The 18,774-nt window shown below is 38.6% G+C and overlaps 1 protein-coding gene across 9 annotated transcripts in view; it reads right to left on the bottom strand.

Moving 5' to 3' along the window:
• The window catches only part of LOC126268086 (threonine--tRNA ligase 1, cytoplasmic), a 136,943-nt gene that overhangs the window by 11,979 nt on the left and 106,190 nt on the right, over nt 1-18,774 (bottom strand). For all 9 annotated transcript variants that reach the window (XM_049973591.1, XM_049973588.1, XM_049973590.1 and 6 more), the window contains 5 exons: nt 16,479-16,641; nt 11,477-11,614; nt 11,212-11,390; nt 10,882-11,056; nt 4,460-4,574 (listed from right to left, as the gene is read on the bottom strand). In XM_049973591.1, the coding sequence (XP_049829548.1) occupies nt 4,460-4,574; nt 10,882-11,056; nt 11,212-11,390; nt 11,477-11,614; nt 16,479-16,641 (770 nt within the window). The remainder of the gene's footprint in view (nt 1-4,459; nt 4,575-10,881; nt 11,057-11,211; nt 11,391-11,476; nt 11,615-16,478; nt 16,642-18,774) is intronic.

Genomic DNA, 18,774 nt, shown 5'->3' with positions numbered 1-18,774 from the left:
GCAAGACAGTGAGCCACTTCACTGGAATAGTAAAGTACGCGACTGGTTGAACTTCACTGTACCCAAGCGTTGGATAGGCCACAAGGGGCCCAATGACAGGGCTTGCTTTGCATGGCCTCCACGTTCACCCGACCTAACGCCATGCAATTTTTTCCTTTGGGGCTTCATCAAGGGTTGTGTGAACATGCCTCTGCTACCAGCAGACCTCCCTGAATTAAGAAATTGGGAAGAACTCGGCTATAGACTTTATGTGTGCTGTGTGACAAATGGTGCTCACATTGAACATTTGTAAGGTTCTTGGTAAAACTGTGAGTTGCTCTTTCATTTGACATATCATTTATAACTGTATGTTTAATATAATAAATATTATAAAGCATTAAAACCCTGATATTCATTTAAAAACACCCTGTATGATTGTCCATGAGGTTACAACTCTAACAGCTGTCTGAAGAGCTGAAGACATCCCTACAAGAGATACAAGGATGCACCTTACACAGTATTATTATTGTAAAGATTCCCTGCAGTGGTGTGTGAGGAGGTAGTTTAAGGGCACAGTGAGCAGTGTCTTGTTTTATTACCCTGTATGCTTTTTACTTGATGTGCTTCTGATAAGAAATTGTGCTTTGTCTTTCATAAAATGGGGTTTGTATCAATCAAGAATTTCAACTAGCAATAACAGAATATTTTGTACTAGATACTTGCATACAACTGTAAGAAATACAAATCCACCATTCATTTGAACATGTGTGGTAACCAATATACAGGTATTTAATTTCAGTATGTTAATAATTAATGAGTAAATGAGACCACCCATCACACAGTAGAGGCATTGACTGTTTTCACTGAAAAGCTAAAGTGAATGGTTGGAGACGACAACATTTATCCATGTTCATGACCTTCACATAGTTCAGCACTCCTTGCCTCAATAAGATATTTGACATCCATTCACTAACCCTCCTGGTCAGCCTCACTAACTGCACTTTAATTCATAGCTAGTACTACTAAAATATTCATTATCGTGGTCTTGGTAGCTCTTCCCGTCACCCACTTTCTCTGAACTGTATTTGTGAGCATTTACAGAATAATGTATTTCCTGATTTTCTGAAAGATATAAATTCTTGTTTGCAGTAATCCTGCAGAACTGTTTCAGATAGGCTTCTAGATTTCCTTTATTTGATTATGTAAGGCCAACATCTGGCATACATTGGGAAAATATCAGAGGCAGGACAATACGGTAAACTAATAATGACCAGAGGGATTTTTTCATCTCCATCTTTGTAGTAAAATAATCTGCATCTGATGGGATTTAAAGTAGTCTGCGTTTCTTTTCTTTAAGTCATCAATACACATTGTCTAGTTTACTAAAGCCATCGTTCAATGAACTGATACCTGATAAGCTTTCCCTACCACTTACAAATCTTATCAATAGTGCTACCACAGGAATTCACTGAGAAATTTCACCACGATAGTATTCTAATGATTTAACATCTTTAAATTAAATTTTTTAGGCAATTAGTGAGGCAGTGCAGTTCGCAAGGCAATGTGAGAAGTGGGGCTCAAATTAAGGCAATCCTGATTTAGGTTTCATCATTTTCCTCGACTGCTTTAGCAAGGTGGCCACAAGTTTCTCTGATTTAAATTCCCTGATTTCCAGAGAAGTTTCAGCATTTTGAGATCTCAAAAATATGTAAGGACTTCTGTATTTCTCCCCCCGCGCGAGCAAAAATTTAACATCAACGTCTTTTCTACTGAACTATGTTTACGTACAGAAAGGAAACAAAATGGTACATGTGTTTCATTAAGACTACTGTTATTATATTTCAATAAAACGAAACATATTTGGTGACAAAAATTTACATTTCCTTGGAATCGCAAGGCAGAATTATAATACTTTCACTGTTTTTAGAAGTGGCCTCACAAAAAAGTAGACCTCTTGGCAAGAAGTGTATAAGGCAGAGAAAAGTTGTGTAAACTAACAGGTGAGCGCCAATAAAATGTTGGTCCTACTATGTTATCCTTATTGTGTTATTACCCACGGTGTTAAGCCTATTATTTTACAGGTATTGTGTGATTTTTCTTTTGAGAAATATAAGAGTACTTAGGGTACAAACTGCCAGTGACTGCCACAATTTTCTTCTTCTTATTGTCCATACTTTCTAATATATATATAACTCTCGAAGTGACAAAATATACTACAATAAATAAAACATTTATACAATGCTGCACGGTACAATGTACTTGTGGCGAGACAGTCGCAATTCCTAAAATCCATAGCCTGTGGCCTCTGGCCTGCCATGGAGCACCACAGTGAGACTAAATCTGATGGACAGGGCCTGCACATTCGTGGGAAACAATGGGCTTCAGACCGGCAGGCCTGATCCATTAGAGATACACATAGAAATCGCCTGTGGTTTTGGCCCACCCTGAAAATTCACTCGTGTGGCCAGTTATTCAAGAGCTACAGACACCATGTTGATTAAAAGAGACCACGGTGATCAATCCATGCAACAAATAACTTGTCCAAACACACTGAGAATCAATAATATTGAGGATAGGTAGGAACTCACTGTAAATATGATCGCTGAACGGCAGACAAGTACGTAGAAAAGACAATCACATTCTGAGAACTAAATTTTCAGCCATGGCCTTCATCAGAAAATGGGAGTGCACACATGCATTCACACAATCATGAGACACAACTCATGCACACATGACTGTCATCTACATCTGCTGAGTCAACAATCTCTGAGGATCAGATCCAAAGAAACCACTCCTCAGACCTCCCTACCTATTGACACAGCTGCTAGGGTAGTGGTAAGAAATGGTGGCAGCACTGACCGAAAGCTGAGGGGAGTGGTGGGAAGGGGAGAAGTAGGAGGAATGAGGAAACAGGGAAGCAATGCATGTACTCAGCTACACCAGGTCAGCGATGATGCATGACATCTCAGTGAACCAGCGATGATGCATGACATCTCAGTGAACAAACCATTTCTTTCAAAAAAAAATGAGATATTCCAGTGTTTTGTTGTTGTTGTTTTTGTTTTTTCTTTTCAATTTTCGTGTCAAATTTGTCTGATATTTCCCTGATTTCGCTGACACGTTTGAAATTCCTTGATTTCTAGAACTTGGAGCGACCCTGTTTAGGGAAAAAAAAGTCAAAATGTTTTCTCTAATAAGGCACAAATTTAACTTCCCCCTCCCTTCCAAAGTGAATTTGACTTTATCTCTAATTACTGTAACATTGATAGCAAATCAAATTCTAACCAACATTACGTCATTCATTACATTATGTGTGCGTGATTTCATACATAAACAATGTAGTGTATGCCAAAGTGAGACTCTGAACGAAGACCATACACCTGAACAATATTCAAAGGTGGAATGTGTAAGTGATCTGCAAGCATTCTCTTTCATCGACCAACTGCATTTTCCCAGTATTCTGCCAATGAACTGAACTCTGCCACATGCCTTACATATGACAAAAACTACGTGATCATTCCATTTCATATACCTACACACTGTTACATGCAGGTTTTAGGCACACATCACTAAGATAGTAGCTCTCTCTGTTTTCTAAAATTCACAGAGGCTCACCAGAAAATCTTACTAGAATAGCATTCCTTGGAAAGCATTTGTGGGGTTTTGAAAGTAGGAATGCAGTACTGGAACTTTTACTTTGCGTTGTGAGGTATGCACAAACAGTACACCTGATAACAGCACTGCCTACAACGATGAGCAAGAATACTACAAATGGAAAGTACAAAATCACTAAAGGAGAAAAAAATGTGTGTGTGTGTGTGTGTGTGTGTGTGTGTGGGGGGGGGGTTGGAATGTAGTAAAAAGTCAACCAAAAGTTTAATTTTCTCTCTTTCACTAAATATCATAGCCTTGGCACAACTATTATATTTCCATTTACATGTGGCCATGCTAATTTTTGTCTGCATTCCATATTTTTGCCTTTTTAATATGATATATTATGGTGAAAAAGTGTACAATTTTTGGGCCAACTGAACCCCTTGGTACCAGACACTGGCTTCATCCCATGATGTAATGTATTGTGTCGCATGACATCATATGCATGCAAACAGAAAGAGAACAGAACACTGACAATTTTTTTTTGCATATATATTATTTTTTGAATGTATGTTATGATGACAGACTGATGCAAGTATGTATTGTAGCCCAAAGTGTAAGTTATAATGAAAGGTGACAAGCTAACTGTGAACTGGCGAAGCCAACTAATATGAATATGAAATATTACTTGTGGTGACAAAGTGATCTGTAGCACTGCCCAAAGTCTAGATTAGGTGGAAAGGTCACAGTTTGGTTGACAGTTTACAAAGTGGTATCTAAGGTTTCATTTAATCACAATTTTTCGAAGACAAAGCTTTACAATGCATGTGAATAAGCTGTTACAATCAAATACAATTACTTCTAGTTTCAATAGAAGTATACTCACCCATAATGAAGTTATACTGGGACAATTGCGCATTTCTTATTTTCTTATTCATTGTATCACCTGGATCTACGTCCACATCACACAGGAAGCCTGAATTATAAATCTCTTTCTGCACCTTTAAATAAAAGGATATGATTAATGTGGCAGCAACATTTCCCCAAATCCATATAAGAACTAAATACAATAAATTTTTTGGTGGCATTGTTATTAGCATTAGACAATAATAAGAAATAGGTAACACTTACATTCATAATGAACAGGCATCACAATACATGTAGTGCACAAGCCAATAAGGGGCAGTACTATATGTCAACAGACGCAAACCTAATTAAGATACCATAAAAAACAAGGAAGGGAAGATATGTGCGACCATACATTTCAATGGCCATTTCCATTTCTTATAACATTTTGTAAAACTTAACAGTGCTTACCACCATACCATCTCTGACACGTCTCCTTTCATCCTAGTCCTCACTACAAGTGGATACCTCTCACCCTGGGGTCTTGAGTGCCTTCTTTCTTAACCTTCTCCATCTCACCCCTCTCTCCTCCTCGAGGAAGGAACCGTTAGTTCATAAAGCTACACAGTGTGTCACTTACATTTTTATACAAGCCTATCAAAAGTATTCTACACTTCTCCACCTCGAAGTAAGTACTGGTCACCAATTCTGTTCTATAATTTATTAGTAGTCTGATTGAATTTTCCTTTGATACATTTAAACAGATTGAATGCGTTGTAATGTTGTATAATTTGCACAAACATTTTGACCATTTTTAACAATGGCCAGAACACTGGTCTATATAACAACAAGATGATGCAGTCACATACATGGTGATGTTTACTGAAGAAAGAAAAGTTAGTAGAGGTGAAGAGAGAAGAGAGAGAGAGAGAGAGAGAGAGAGAGAGAGAGAGAGAGAGAGAGAGAGAGCAGGAAGTAAGACTTAACGAGTTGGACGGTCGTTGCTAAATTTCTATTTATTCATTGTATAATTGTATTTCCTTTGGCCTTTCGTCTCATTTGCTGGACAAAAGAAATCCTGGTCTTTCTTTGGCCAAATGTTTGTATGTAACAAAAAACAAATGTTTGTGTGTAACAAAAACATGACTCCCTATAAACTGCACAATAGATTTTTGTCCTAATTTTCACAGCAAAACAAAGAGTGAGAAATATCAAATGGGGTAACTAACTGACAAGTGTGAGATCTAGTTCTGCAGAAAAAAATATTTAATTGCTTTAAAAATATCTGGATAATTAGGAAAAATGTAAAGAGTTATTTGAAGGAAAATAGACTATGGATTCGTGTCTGAATTTTCATAGCCAAACAAAGGAGAGGAAAATGGACAAATGGGGCGCCAAATAGATTACAGTGAGGTGTAGTTTCGCAGGAGAAGATTTAACTGTGCAAAAGAAATCATGATAACTAAGAAAAGTTTAGTGATTTGAGAGAGAATTGAAATGTTTCATGAACTGCTGTTGCTACCTATGTAAATGAAGTGCTAAAATGTTCAACTCTATAAAGCCTAGACATTTTGCACTTGAAAAGTTACATCGAAGTGATATTTAACCATCAAAATTGTTTCCTTCGAACCACATACTGAATTCAGCGTATTTTGAGGGGAGAGGGGGGGAACCACAATAGGAAAGCAATTCTGTAAATGTCTCTATGGTAATGTCTCAGTGTTGTTGCAATTCTATAGATGACTACTGTTTCTCCTGCAGCTGTTATCATTTCAAAATTGAAAACTGCTAACTATCATGGATCTTCTTACACTGACTTGACTATAGATTGTCTGAAGCACCACCTGAGGTTTGTAAGTGTGGTCGACCATCAAATACGCAAAGTAAACATGGATGACCTTTCAGAACACTGAAGGCAGAGAAGCATGTGAGAAGGACCAAGAATGTAAAAAATCACCCAGGAGCAAGGAATGACCTGAAATAGTAGCGAGAAAATTCTTTGCACACACTGACACTTACTTGACCAGTCTTGTGTTTGCAGTTGTCAAATGTTTACACATCCTTTTGTATGGTGTGCAGATAACAAAAGGATTTGGAAGTTGATGGTACATAACAGTTTGTCTGTCAACGATGATGCTGAAAAATAATGCACAAGATGCTAACAATCATTGATCAGTCATCGTATTACTTCTCAAGTGAAATGCAACAAAACAGAACTGGAAGTAGTTCCGCCTGTCTTCACTGACTTGTCAGTTGCAGAAAACTATCCTCTTGAGTTATTACATGCACTTATTGATTTGACATCAGAGTGTGAGTAGCAGCTGCTTCACATTCATCCAACAAATGCTCAGTGCAGTGCATGGAACCAGCAGGGGCTTGAAGAAATGGCTGGAAAAGCTTTTTAAGTTTGTCCCATCAATATTTACTCTGAGAAGTCAGAGGATACAGGAAAGCCAGTGTTGTAAAAGCATCATAAACAAAAAAACCAATGCATTTGATGAAATCAGTATTGTAGTTGGCACCCAAGGTGGTGGTGGCATGTATAGGGCACTCAATGACGAGACCATCAGTGCCTGTAGTCAATTCAAAGAGTACAACTGTGGTTATCGGTTGTTAGAAGCATGAAACAGAACATACATTTTAAAATGGAATCCACAGTTATCCTGGGACTCTCTCACTCACACTTTCACATTAAACATAAAAATAAAATGCATACACTATAACCACGCAATATCTACAATAGTGGAAAAAGGAACTGTGCTTGCACAATCAATTGGAAAATAAATGCTGAAGCAACCACCTAGAACCAAATTAAACCCTTCTACCAACAACACTATTGAGAAGACCAGACCATCACACAGAAGTTTAAAACACGAACCACATCTGATTCATCAACACCTAAAATAGAGGGAAGGTCAACTGGTTAAAGGGTTACGACCCTCATGGCATGGTGTAAAACACTTTCAGTTACAACTTGGCATACAGAAACCTATATATCACAAGCATTTCACACCTGTAGATCTTCCTTCCGAAGGAGGAGTTCATGTGTCAGAGCAGACAGTGCCCTGTTGAAGAGGCATTATAAGTACTTGCTCCCATTGCAGTGGCCTGAATGAGGAATTCTATGGTCATGTTATTGGTCTCCTGGGCCTCAGCTTGTTGCTCTCCAACCCTAAGCACTCCACTTTACACAAAAGCATGATGATGTGTCTCAATAGCAAGGTAACTAACTACATGGACAGGGGCAGCACATTCAGAAACTGTAACTTCCAAACAGGTATCCTTAGCTGCTTCATCTGCTACTTCATTACCCTGAATACCCAGCAGAATGACAAATCCTTTCCCTGCCTATGTAAGTGGAAAAGGGTATCATGAATCAACTGAAGATACTTCTCGGCTAGATACACATGATCAATAGCATGAAGGGCACTTAGGGATTTGGTGCAGATGAGGAATTTTTTATCAGGAAGGCACTGTCAGCACCTGAGTTATGTGGAGGGTAACATTTCAGTTACTGCCAATCTCATCAATGGCACATTAGGTGAAATTGTCAAGATTCACTACACACATCAAGCTCAGCTTTATGAAAGTTAGCAAGCTCTGGAAGTTCTCATTTGCTTCGACGATCCTCTCAACATTTCAACTAATGAAAAACATCTTTATGCAATTCAATCTATAGTTGTTTATTATGATGGCAAATGAAAGACAAAAATCAAGGGACTTCAACTGCCTTTGACCCTGAGCTGGGCGATAATTGCTCACAAGTAGCAAGGACTCACTTTGCCTTCAGGTGCAGTCTACTGGGGCAGATGAATACTCAATATTGGTCAAGTACAGGTGATGTTGAGCAGATTTCGATCTTTGGACTCTGATATTGACGAAGGCAGAAGTTGTTGAAGAGTATGTGCATTTGAGAGGCCTTCCACTGTTTGATGCAAAGCAGCACTTTACAATAGAAAGATTTCCTACAACTATGATTGAGCTGCTCTTCGACTATGACAACAATGAGAATGAAGACCTACGATAACAAGAATGAATAAGTTATCACACTTCCACTTTTCATTACATGAGAAATAGTGAATTTCTTTCCTCATGTTGAAAAAATAAAACAAATATCAAATCACAGCATAAATTGAAACTTCTCTGCTTTCTTTTTACCTGCATACTGAATAACAATGGGAAACCAACTGATTTTTAAATATATTTTATTTATATGTTCTTTCACACACACACACACACACACACACACACACACACACACACACATATATATATATATATATATATATATATATATATGATGTAAATAAAACAGAAAGAAACTTCCACATGGGAAAAATATATTAAAAACAAAGATTCCAAGACTTACCAAGCGGGAAAGCGCCGGCAGACAGGCACATGAACAAAACACACAAACACACACACAGAATTGCTTCGTCAGGAAAGAGGGAAGGAGAGGGAAAAATGAAAGGATGTGGGTTCTAAGGGAGAGGGTAAGGAGTCATTCCAATCCCGGGAGCGGAAAGACTTCCCTTAGGGGAAAAAAAGGACAGGTGTACACTCGCACACACACACACACATATCCATCCGCACACACACAGACACAAGCAGACATATTTAAAGGCAAAGAGTAAGGGCAGAGATGTCAGTCGAGGCGGAAGTACAGAGGCAAAGAAGTTGTTGAAAGACAGGTGAGGTATGAGCGGCGGCAACTTGAAATTAGCGGAGGTTGAGGTAATGAGGATCACCCTGTGGCTAAACATGCCTTGATGCACAGCCAGCACATCTTGGCACAGTGTTACACCGTCCGAATTATCTGGATACTTCCCACCAACACCAACCTATCCGAACTCCGGAGATGGGAACTCGCCCTTCAGTATATCCTCTCTTCTCGATATCCGCCAGGCCTCAACCTCCGCTAATTTCAAGTTGCCGCCGCTCATACCTCACCTGTCTTTCAACAACTTCTTTGCCTCTGTACTTCCGCCTCGACTGACATCTCTGCCCTTACTCTTTACCTTTAAATATGTCTGCTTGTGTCTGTGTGTGTGCGGATGGATATGTGTGTGTGTGTGTGTGCGAGTGTACACCTGTCCTTTTTTTCCCCTAAGGGAAGTCTTTCCGCTCCCGGGATTGGAATGACTCCTTACCCTCTCCCTTAAAACCCACATCCTTTCATTTTTCCCTCTCCTTCCCTCTTTCCTGACGAAGCAACTGCCAGTTGCGAAAGCTCGTAATTCTGTGTGTGTGTTTGTGTGTTTTGTTCATGTGCCTGTCTGCCGGCGCTTTCCCGCTTGGTAAGTCTTGGAATCTTTGTTTTATATACACGCAAGGCTCGATCTCTTATGGGAATCGGTGAATACTGCAGTAATGAGGATGATACAAGGCACACTACATCAGTAGTGTGTGGCTAAGTTGAGAATTTATGTCTGATTATGGACATGCTAGGGTAGCCCATACAGTTGTGTTGACCACTGTGTCTGGGTAGTACTGTGATCAGCGCATTTGCTTAATAAGCAAGACATGCAGGTTCAAATCCTGGTCTGGCACAAATTTCCAACTTTTCCCAGTGGTTAAAATCAATGCCCACACACAGCTTTTCCTAAACTTCACCAATCCTTTTCCTTCAGCACTCTTCCTTCCCCTTCAACCTTTCTGTTAGAAGAAGGAGCCACTGGCTCCAAAAGCTTGTAAACTTTAATACCTTTATACATGTGTTCTCCTGCCACTGCTTCCTGAGAATAATTTTTATCTATCCAATTACATTATATTTAAAAAAAAATGACTATTTTCATTGACACTCATCTACATTTGTAACTCTCAAATATGACATGAGAATTCTTTCACATTTACACTGTTTACTGTACACTCTACTATAGCAACTACTATAGAACTATCAACTTAGATCTCATCATTTCCCCCCTAAAATAACAAAGCACTTACAAAATAAACCTTCTTACATCCACTTAGGCACTCTACAAAATATCTTAAGCACATATTTTGAGTTCATACTGAGAAAAAAATGAGGATTACAAAAATGGAAATCACTTGGCACCATTTCCAAGAGCTTTCTCCATTTTGAAACTATAAAAATCACTGCCATTTGCAGTCACTGAGGTCAGCAAAATATGTTGCGTTCACTGATCACAGACAATAAAAGAAGTCTTTATATTGGTCACATACTATCCAAATCCCATGTAAAAGTATTTCTGCATTTATAGACATTAGGCAATAGATGGTTAACTTCAATGTTTCACTTAAAATCTTGGAATTTTAAAGAGTACTAGATGATATTTATCTGGTGGATTAAGTAGCCTATGCATTCAGCTGTTGTGTGGCTTGATATATTTCTATTCTCTATGTCCAAAGATGTAAGCTACATATCTAATTTTAACTGAATCTGGTTGCATTTTGAAGCTTATTTAGTTTGGAAACAGCGAAAAAGATGTGTTGTTAACTTACCTTGTGTGCATAATCATCTACTGACGGACCAACAGGGATAACAATACACTGTCTTGGTGACAGCCAAAACGGCCACTTCCCAGCATAAGACTCTGTAAGAATGGCAATCATCCTCTCTACAGATCCGAGGACTGCACGATGAATTATGACTGGCCTCTTCTTGTCACCTGACTCACTGAAAATAGTGAAGCACTCTAAACTTCTCTAATGATTCATTTTCTGTTATGTCTTGACTATCATCTTCAAGTTTGAGGATTGGCTAAAATAAGCATGAACACTGAACATACTTTGTGAACTTGACTATAGTTTTCAATGTTACAAAAAAATTACCTGACATATGATAAGTTGAATCGAATAGGTAGTTGGAAATCTAACTGAATTGTAGCACACTGATGTGACCTCCGTAATGCATCCATTATTGTTATGTCTATCTTAGGACCATAGAAGGCCCCATCACCTGGGTTTTCCTTCCAAGGTTCACCAAAAGCATTCAGACTCTCTGCCAATTGCTGAAATTGCAACAGCAGTAATAAAATGGATGAACTTACAAAATGTTTCTAAACTTTTCTGCTAACATTAAGAAATGTATTCTTACCTTCTCTGCTTCATTCCACATACTAATTTCTCCGAGAAACTTCTCTGGTCGAGTAGACAGTCTTAATTGAAAAGTAAATCCAAAAACTGAATATACAGATCTCAGGAAGTCTAGTGCTCCTAACATCTCATTATGAATCTGTAAAGATGAAATAAACAAAACTAATATGAGAAAAAAAGCAAATATATTTTTAATCTAACTTATTATTTATCCATTCTTTTTGTTTTCTCTGTGACTATACACTTTATAGTTTCTCCTATATTTATATTCCCACTACATTCTGTATCTATAGCTTGTGATTGGCTCCCTTACCACTACTGTTATTTTCGAGCCTGATTCTGCCCTGCTGTATTATCCATGATTTTGATTACTGTGCAACTTTACTGGCTAACTGTTGACACATAACTGTCTTTAACCAATTACATTTACTTTTGCTTCACACATGATGGTCATGTTCTTAGATTTGTCAGATTTATTCTATATTTTCACTCTACTGTTGAGTGCAATATAAACAAACAGATAAAAAGATCTACTCCCTAAGAAGCAGCAGGAGAAAACACACAAAAAATTATGAAAATGTGCAAGCTTTTGGCGTAAGTGGCTTCTTATTCTGGCAGAAGGGGAAAGAAGAGGGATGAAGGAAAAAGACTGTTGAGGATTACAAAATGGGAGAGTTGCGGAAAAGTTGCCCAGAACCTCGGGTCAGAGGACACTTATCAACAGTATAAGAAGGTGAATCTCCTCTGACTAGGGCTTCTGGGAAATGTTTCCATAGCTCTCCCCATTTCCCCAGAACCCTGGGTCAGGGGAATTGGCCACACTTGCCATCTTGTCAAATAAGTCTCCCCTCATCCATGATTCTGGGTTACTTTTCTACAAATCTCCCCGTTTTGCAAGCCTTGGCATTCCTTTTCCTTCATCCCTTCTGCCAGAAGAGGGTGCCATTGAGTTTGAAAGCTCGCATATTTCCATAAATTGTCTACGTATTTTTCTCCTGGGGCTGCACGGTGAATAGATTTATATCGAGTCATTATATTATATTCTCAAACACTAATTATTTTCATTGATATATTAGCCCTACTATTTAGTAGTTAGATGTTCCTTCTAACTTTATATGATCAAGGGTCACGAATCATGAGTCGTGTGTAGAGAGCTCAGTTGGTAGAGCAATAGCCTTGGAAAGGCAAAGACAAAGGTTCCAGGTTGGAGTCCCAAATCGCAGACTCTGCTGCAGAGTGAAAATTCGTTTTGTAAACAATCATCAAGTTTGAGGCTAAGTCAGTTCTCCGCAAGATCCTTTCTTCCAGGGGTGTTAATCATGCAAGATATGCAATAGAGCTTTTGTGATGTTTGGAAGGTAGGGGAAAGGTACTGGAAGAAGTGAAACTATGAGTGTAGGATGTGAGTCATGCCTCAATAGCTCAGTCAGTGAAGCAATTGCCAGCGAAAGGCAAAGGATCTGGCTTGTGTCCCAGTCCAGCATAGCTTTTCAATACACCAGGAAAAATTCAAATTCATTTTTTGTTCGCTTTAACATGTGTGTGGGATAAGATAAAAATCACATGGTATTTATGCTTTCAATAACAATTATTTCTATCTCACATTATCAATGTAAGCATCTAATGTTTTATTAGAAGAAGCATCTGTAGATAGTTAATTTACTACACTAGAGGACATAACGATATGTTTACGTATTGTGTATACATAAACATACAGTTATAAATGTCCCATTTGTAGTCGCTAATTATAACAATATGTTTACTTTTGTGCTGTAACATATAGCTATAATCAGCGGTGGAAATATATTTGCGAACGCCGACCGTGTGCGGCTGTTTCTTGTTGGATCGTCTGATCAGTTGGAAGTTGCATTGCAGAAGAGAGTCAATTCCTATTTAAAATATAATTATTTTTGGATAGCTCAACATGAACTTCCTAAGGGACCATAGTTTATCATGCATTTACCAGTAGAATATGGCTTGGAGAAAATATTTTGCTGCATACAACTTCCGCCCGATTTCGACGAAAGAAATCGTTACTGTGAACTCTCTATTTGACAGAAACATGAAGAAAATTAAATAACTTCAAGAAGGAGTGAGACATAGATTCCACATTAAATAAATAGTCCATACACTAGTTCCATTTAACTCTGAATTTATGGCAATTAATAGATTAACTTACATTGCAATGAAGAATTTAACATGGATGCCGTTTTGACTGGCACTTCTCTTCTCGAAATGAAAATAATTCCTTTGACGTTTTCACATACACGTCGCACAGTAAATCTACTGCTAAGCAGTATATCACTTTTAGTATTACACATTTACTTTACACTAAAATAGTATTACTTTTAACGATAATAATTCGGCGGCAAGACATGCGCGTCCGACACAAGTTACAAGAGACATCTGGGAACATCAAAAGAATGTGTAAAAGTGTTCTTCTTCTGTCCATTTTTCGCGCCGCGGTTTTCAAAGTCAATAACTCACTGCATCTCTGACGGCGCTCCGACAATAAACATGTCATGTCACAGGTTGTTCACCTTTTACATTCTCAGAACATTATTTGCTAACTGTAGCTGTTGCCGAACGACTGCTCGATTAGTGAATGATTTAAAATGATAAGGCAATCACATAATGTTACAAGGATTAACAAGGAATTGGCAAAAAGGTATTAGCAATATAAACCTTTTTCAGGTGAGAGAAAAAAATGGGGAAAGGAGGGGTATATCTACACATTGGATGGAAGGAAAAATAGCCCCAAATCCTACATTTGAGAAAATAAAATGACAAAAATTTCCCTTAGCAACGTAAGCTCAAAAGTAAGGATTCAAATTCATAATATTATCAGCACAGAGGTATTGGTAGATGGCAGATAAGAAAAGTAAATAGAAGATGAAAGAGTCAAATGGAAATGAATGAATGCTCTTAGGTGGTGGGCAAGGATGACTATAAGAATAATGATGATGGTGATTTTAAAAATGAAATAATATTTAAAGGAGATAATGACAAAGCAGAAAGTAAACAGAAGAGAGGATAGAGGGTAAAATAAAATAACAGGGAATCTCTTCAGTATATACGTGACTTTTGCCATAATTCTGAGTGGAACTCATGTTGCTCTTTATGCTTTGTCCTCCGAGCAAAGGACTAATAGAGGAGAAGTATTGTTGTTTGAAGCTCAAGAATATTTATAATGTACATCTCTCTCCAACAGTTTTGTGTGGTATTTGCAAATGATAAATAAATGTTGTGAATCATTTTTGCTATAAGAAAAGTAAAGAAACAAGAAAGATATTTGGTTGGAAAACCAAAAGGCAATGAAAGGTCTACTATATCCCACTCAATGCCGCTGAGTCTGGAGTGGTAGTGCCTACTTATGAAGACCCTAGTAGGACTTTCAGGAAGTCTTGGATATAATGCATTATTGGAAAACTAAAAGGAAGGAGAGTTATGTGACTGATCAGTCAGACAAAAGAGCAAGATGCAGCAATATTTTAGAACATTTATCTCCTTGTTTTTGGTTTGAGGGTCAATTTATTACTTGAACACTAACACAGAGAAGCAGAATACTCCATCAATGGTGTATAAATTACTGCCTGAGATGTAAAATACAGAATGTTTATCTGTATGAATTGTCACATTTATGGTGAGTGGTAGGTCAAAAGTTATAACAGCTGCACAAAACAAGTGTAGCTACTCCAGTGAGACTAGCTGATGGGCTACTGATGGAGTGCTCCCTTTGTCTTACTGCACTTCATCACCATGAATTTCAAAGAATACCGTCTGCTGCCAATGCCAGGGGGTGGTAATGGCTGTGGGTTGTGAACTTCAGGTTTTAAAGGGGATTAAAAAGTGCAGCTTTGAAATTACTTTTGAAAAATTCACACAATATGGTGGTATGATAGGAAGGGATGATTTAAAAATGAAATGGCAATACTGATAACCACGCAGGATTATGTGTACCTGGTATCTTTAATAAAGATCTGATTGATGAAATATACGAACCAATGAGCCTTTGAAGTCAACAAATATCAACTACCTGACAAAGAATGGAATTAAAAAAAAAAGACTGAAAAAATAGAGTAACTAATCATGCTTTTAGTGTGAATGCCAATATCAGCATTACAAAAAAAAGCAATATGAGCTCAGAGCTGGCATTAAAGAGAAGCAATAGCATAATGTTCCAGCCACTAATAAGAGAATAAAGCCTATAAAAATAATTACTAGTTATTAACACCTCAGATGCCAAAAAGTGCAAAGCTTGTTAAGAAAGCATTTTCCAATAAAAGCAGTTAAAATATTTTTGTGTTGGAATATATGACTGTTATAAAGTAAAGCATTTGAACACATTCAAGGTACAAAGGAATTATTGTAAAGCACATTTGTGGTGCTGCCGAAATCTAATATTGCAAGTTTCATTTTACACAATCAATATTAAGTATGTGGCTTGAAACATTTATTGAAAATGAAGCTTTACGTGTCACCAGTCATCCAAAATAAAACATGACAATTACAGAAGCTGATGGAACTAAAGTCTGTCATATTTGACATGAGATATTTCTGTAATAAGGCCTATTACGCCTGAGTTATAATCTTTGGAACCTATTGTTATAGATATAACAAAACAAACACACTGACAACATTATGAATAGGGCAGTTTGCTACTCACCATGCAGTAGAGATGGTGAGCCGCAGAGAGGCACGTCAAAAAGACCTCAGTGGTCAGACAGCATGCGCGCGCACTCCTCTGTGTGTGTGTGTGTGTGTGTGTGTGTGTTTTATCCTTCAGAAGACCTTTTGCTCAAAAGCTTACGTGTTTAGCAGTCTTTTTGTTGTGACCGTCTGTGACTCAACATCTCCACTATATTATGGGTAAAAACTCTATTCTTTTCATAATACTGTCATTATTCCACCCTCGATTGTCTATTATTTGAAAACAATCAGAATACAATCTGAGAAATTGGATATATGATTGATCATCAGAAATCATCACTCCTCTGACTAACCTGTTCCACCGTACAAAATATGTGAGCATCATCCTGCTGGAAGCGCCTCACTCTGGTAAGCCCTGTGAGCGCACCAGATAACTCGTTCCGATGTAGCACTCCGAAGTCTGCTAGACGAAGTGGCAGTTCCCGCCAGGATCGAGTGCGCTGGTCGAACATTAAGCTGAAATGAACAATACCACCAAAGTTTTATGATGATCTTCTTTTTCATAATCCACGTCTGTTACAAGTGGAGTCTTCAGTCACCAAAGAGTAAAAGCATTGAGTTGCTGACAAGTTAAAAAAATAATAATAATAAGTTTGAAAAACTTGCTCCTTTCAGATAAATCCTTTAATGATCTAGGGCACAACTGCACAACTCCACCAAACAGTTTCCCCTCCCTCTGTCCTGTCACCCCTCCCAATCCATACCACCAAGCCACTGTCATTGAGCACCACACCAACACGAGTTTTGATGCCTGTGTGTTGAATTCCTGTCCTGTGCTTCTACTGCCTCTCCATCTTGCACACCTGTTGCCTCACACCGAGCCTCCAGCTATCCTCTCCAACACTTCCCCCTACTTCCCACCTCTTTCTTCGTCTACGCACCCCACCCACCACAACTCCTCCCCCCCAATCCATGTGATAAATGGCACTCTCAACATTGAGTGTGTCCAACTGGCACTATGAAGCTGCATAGGTGTGTGTGTGTGGGGGGGGGGGGGGGGGCACTTCAAGTATAATCTGACAAGAGTGCTTCACACAGCCACTCCTGTGCACCATCAGGTCACGTCAGCATTGCCAGTAGAAACCTGATGCGATTTTAACTGTTGTTTGTCATGGCTGTATGTTCATGTGCTGCATTAGTTCACTTGTGACTGGAAAGAGTGTTATAGTTGTTGGCAATGAAGGTATATGTAGTGAAGTGTTGGAATTGAAGAATTTTATTGTTGTGTGTGTGTGTGTGTGTGTGTGTGTGTGTGTGTGTGTGTGTGTGTAAATTTTTGTTACATTTGTGCAGATGTTTTTTGTGGTTCAAGAAGGCAGCCCTTGGCTAAAGCAGTGAAACAAGCATATGCCTTGTATTTCAAGTGCCAAGAAAGAGACCAAGATAAATTGTGGACTCCACTTGTGTATTGCACCTTATGTTTGACTACACAATGTTTGGATGCATGGTAAAAACGCTCCCAAGAATTTTGGTGTGCCTGCTATTTGATGTGGACCTACAAACTGTGCACCTGACTGCTGTTTTAGTACGATACCTCCCTTGAGGAAACGAGCCAATACAATGAGTAAGAGGAATATTCAATACCTGACATCCCACCTAGCGTTCACCCTGTGGCTCATGGTGAAGGACTGCCAGTTCCTGTTCCCCTACTTGTACCAATATCAAGCAGTGATAGCGATGATGCTGAATTGACACATACAGCTGAAAAAGCGCAACCATCTGTCAGTTACACTGACCCTGCATTTACACCTACACTAACACCTGGAGAACCACACATTGTGAACTCAAGTGATCTGATTAAGGATTTAGATCTTCCAAAGCATAAATCCGAAATCTTGGGCCTCAACCTGCAGCAGCGAAATCTCCTCTCTGGCACAGTATGTTTGTCTGTGTTTCAGGATCATCTGAAAAACCTGAGTGTCATTTCAGTACTGAAGGCAACGTTACATTCAGCAGTGACTCTGACAGTTTGTTGGAAGACCTGACCATTACATACATACCAGATGTGTGGAGACAATTTATAGATGGTTCAAAAATAACCTGACACCAATATTGTTACACCGTAGTTCTGAAAGTTGTAAACTGTTTTAATTACAATAAGCATGAATGGCTGGTATGTGGAGACTTTAAATTCACTGCAATGTTGTTGGACACGCAAATAGGATTACACTAAGCAGGCTGCTACTGTGTGAGTGGGACAGTCATGCAAAAGAAAAACATCACACACTGAGGGAATGGCCTCCATGAACAGCTCTGGAGCCTGGGTCAAAAATTATTGACAAAGAACCTCTTGTGATTCTGAACAAAACTGTTCTTCCACAATTGCAGGAAATTACAGGAACTTCGTAGAAAAACTCATTCACCCTTATAAGGCCATCGACTGCATCATGACCCTGAAGATGAAAATGTGTTCCCTGAGCACTGTGGTGCATTCACGTATGAGCACGGTGGCCAGTTCCACGAGGAGATTTCTCCCACGGAACAGCAGTACATAGGGCAGTGGACTACTTGTATATGTCCTATTGATTACAGCAGCAATATATGTGAAACAAAGTTCCAATACTGAGTAAGGAGACAATTTTAATTATG

Source organism: Schistocerca gregaria, chromosome 4 (genome assembly GCF_023897955.1).
Source record: "Schistocerca gregaria isolate iqSchGreg1 chromosome 4, iqSchGreg1.2, whole genome shotgun sequence".
Lineage (NCBI taxonomy): Eukaryota > Metazoa > Arthropoda > Insecta > Orthoptera > Acrididae > Schistocerca > Schistocerca gregaria.
Note: the sequence above shows the minus strand (reverse complement) of the source record. Positions and strands in the feature narration are given on the sequence as shown.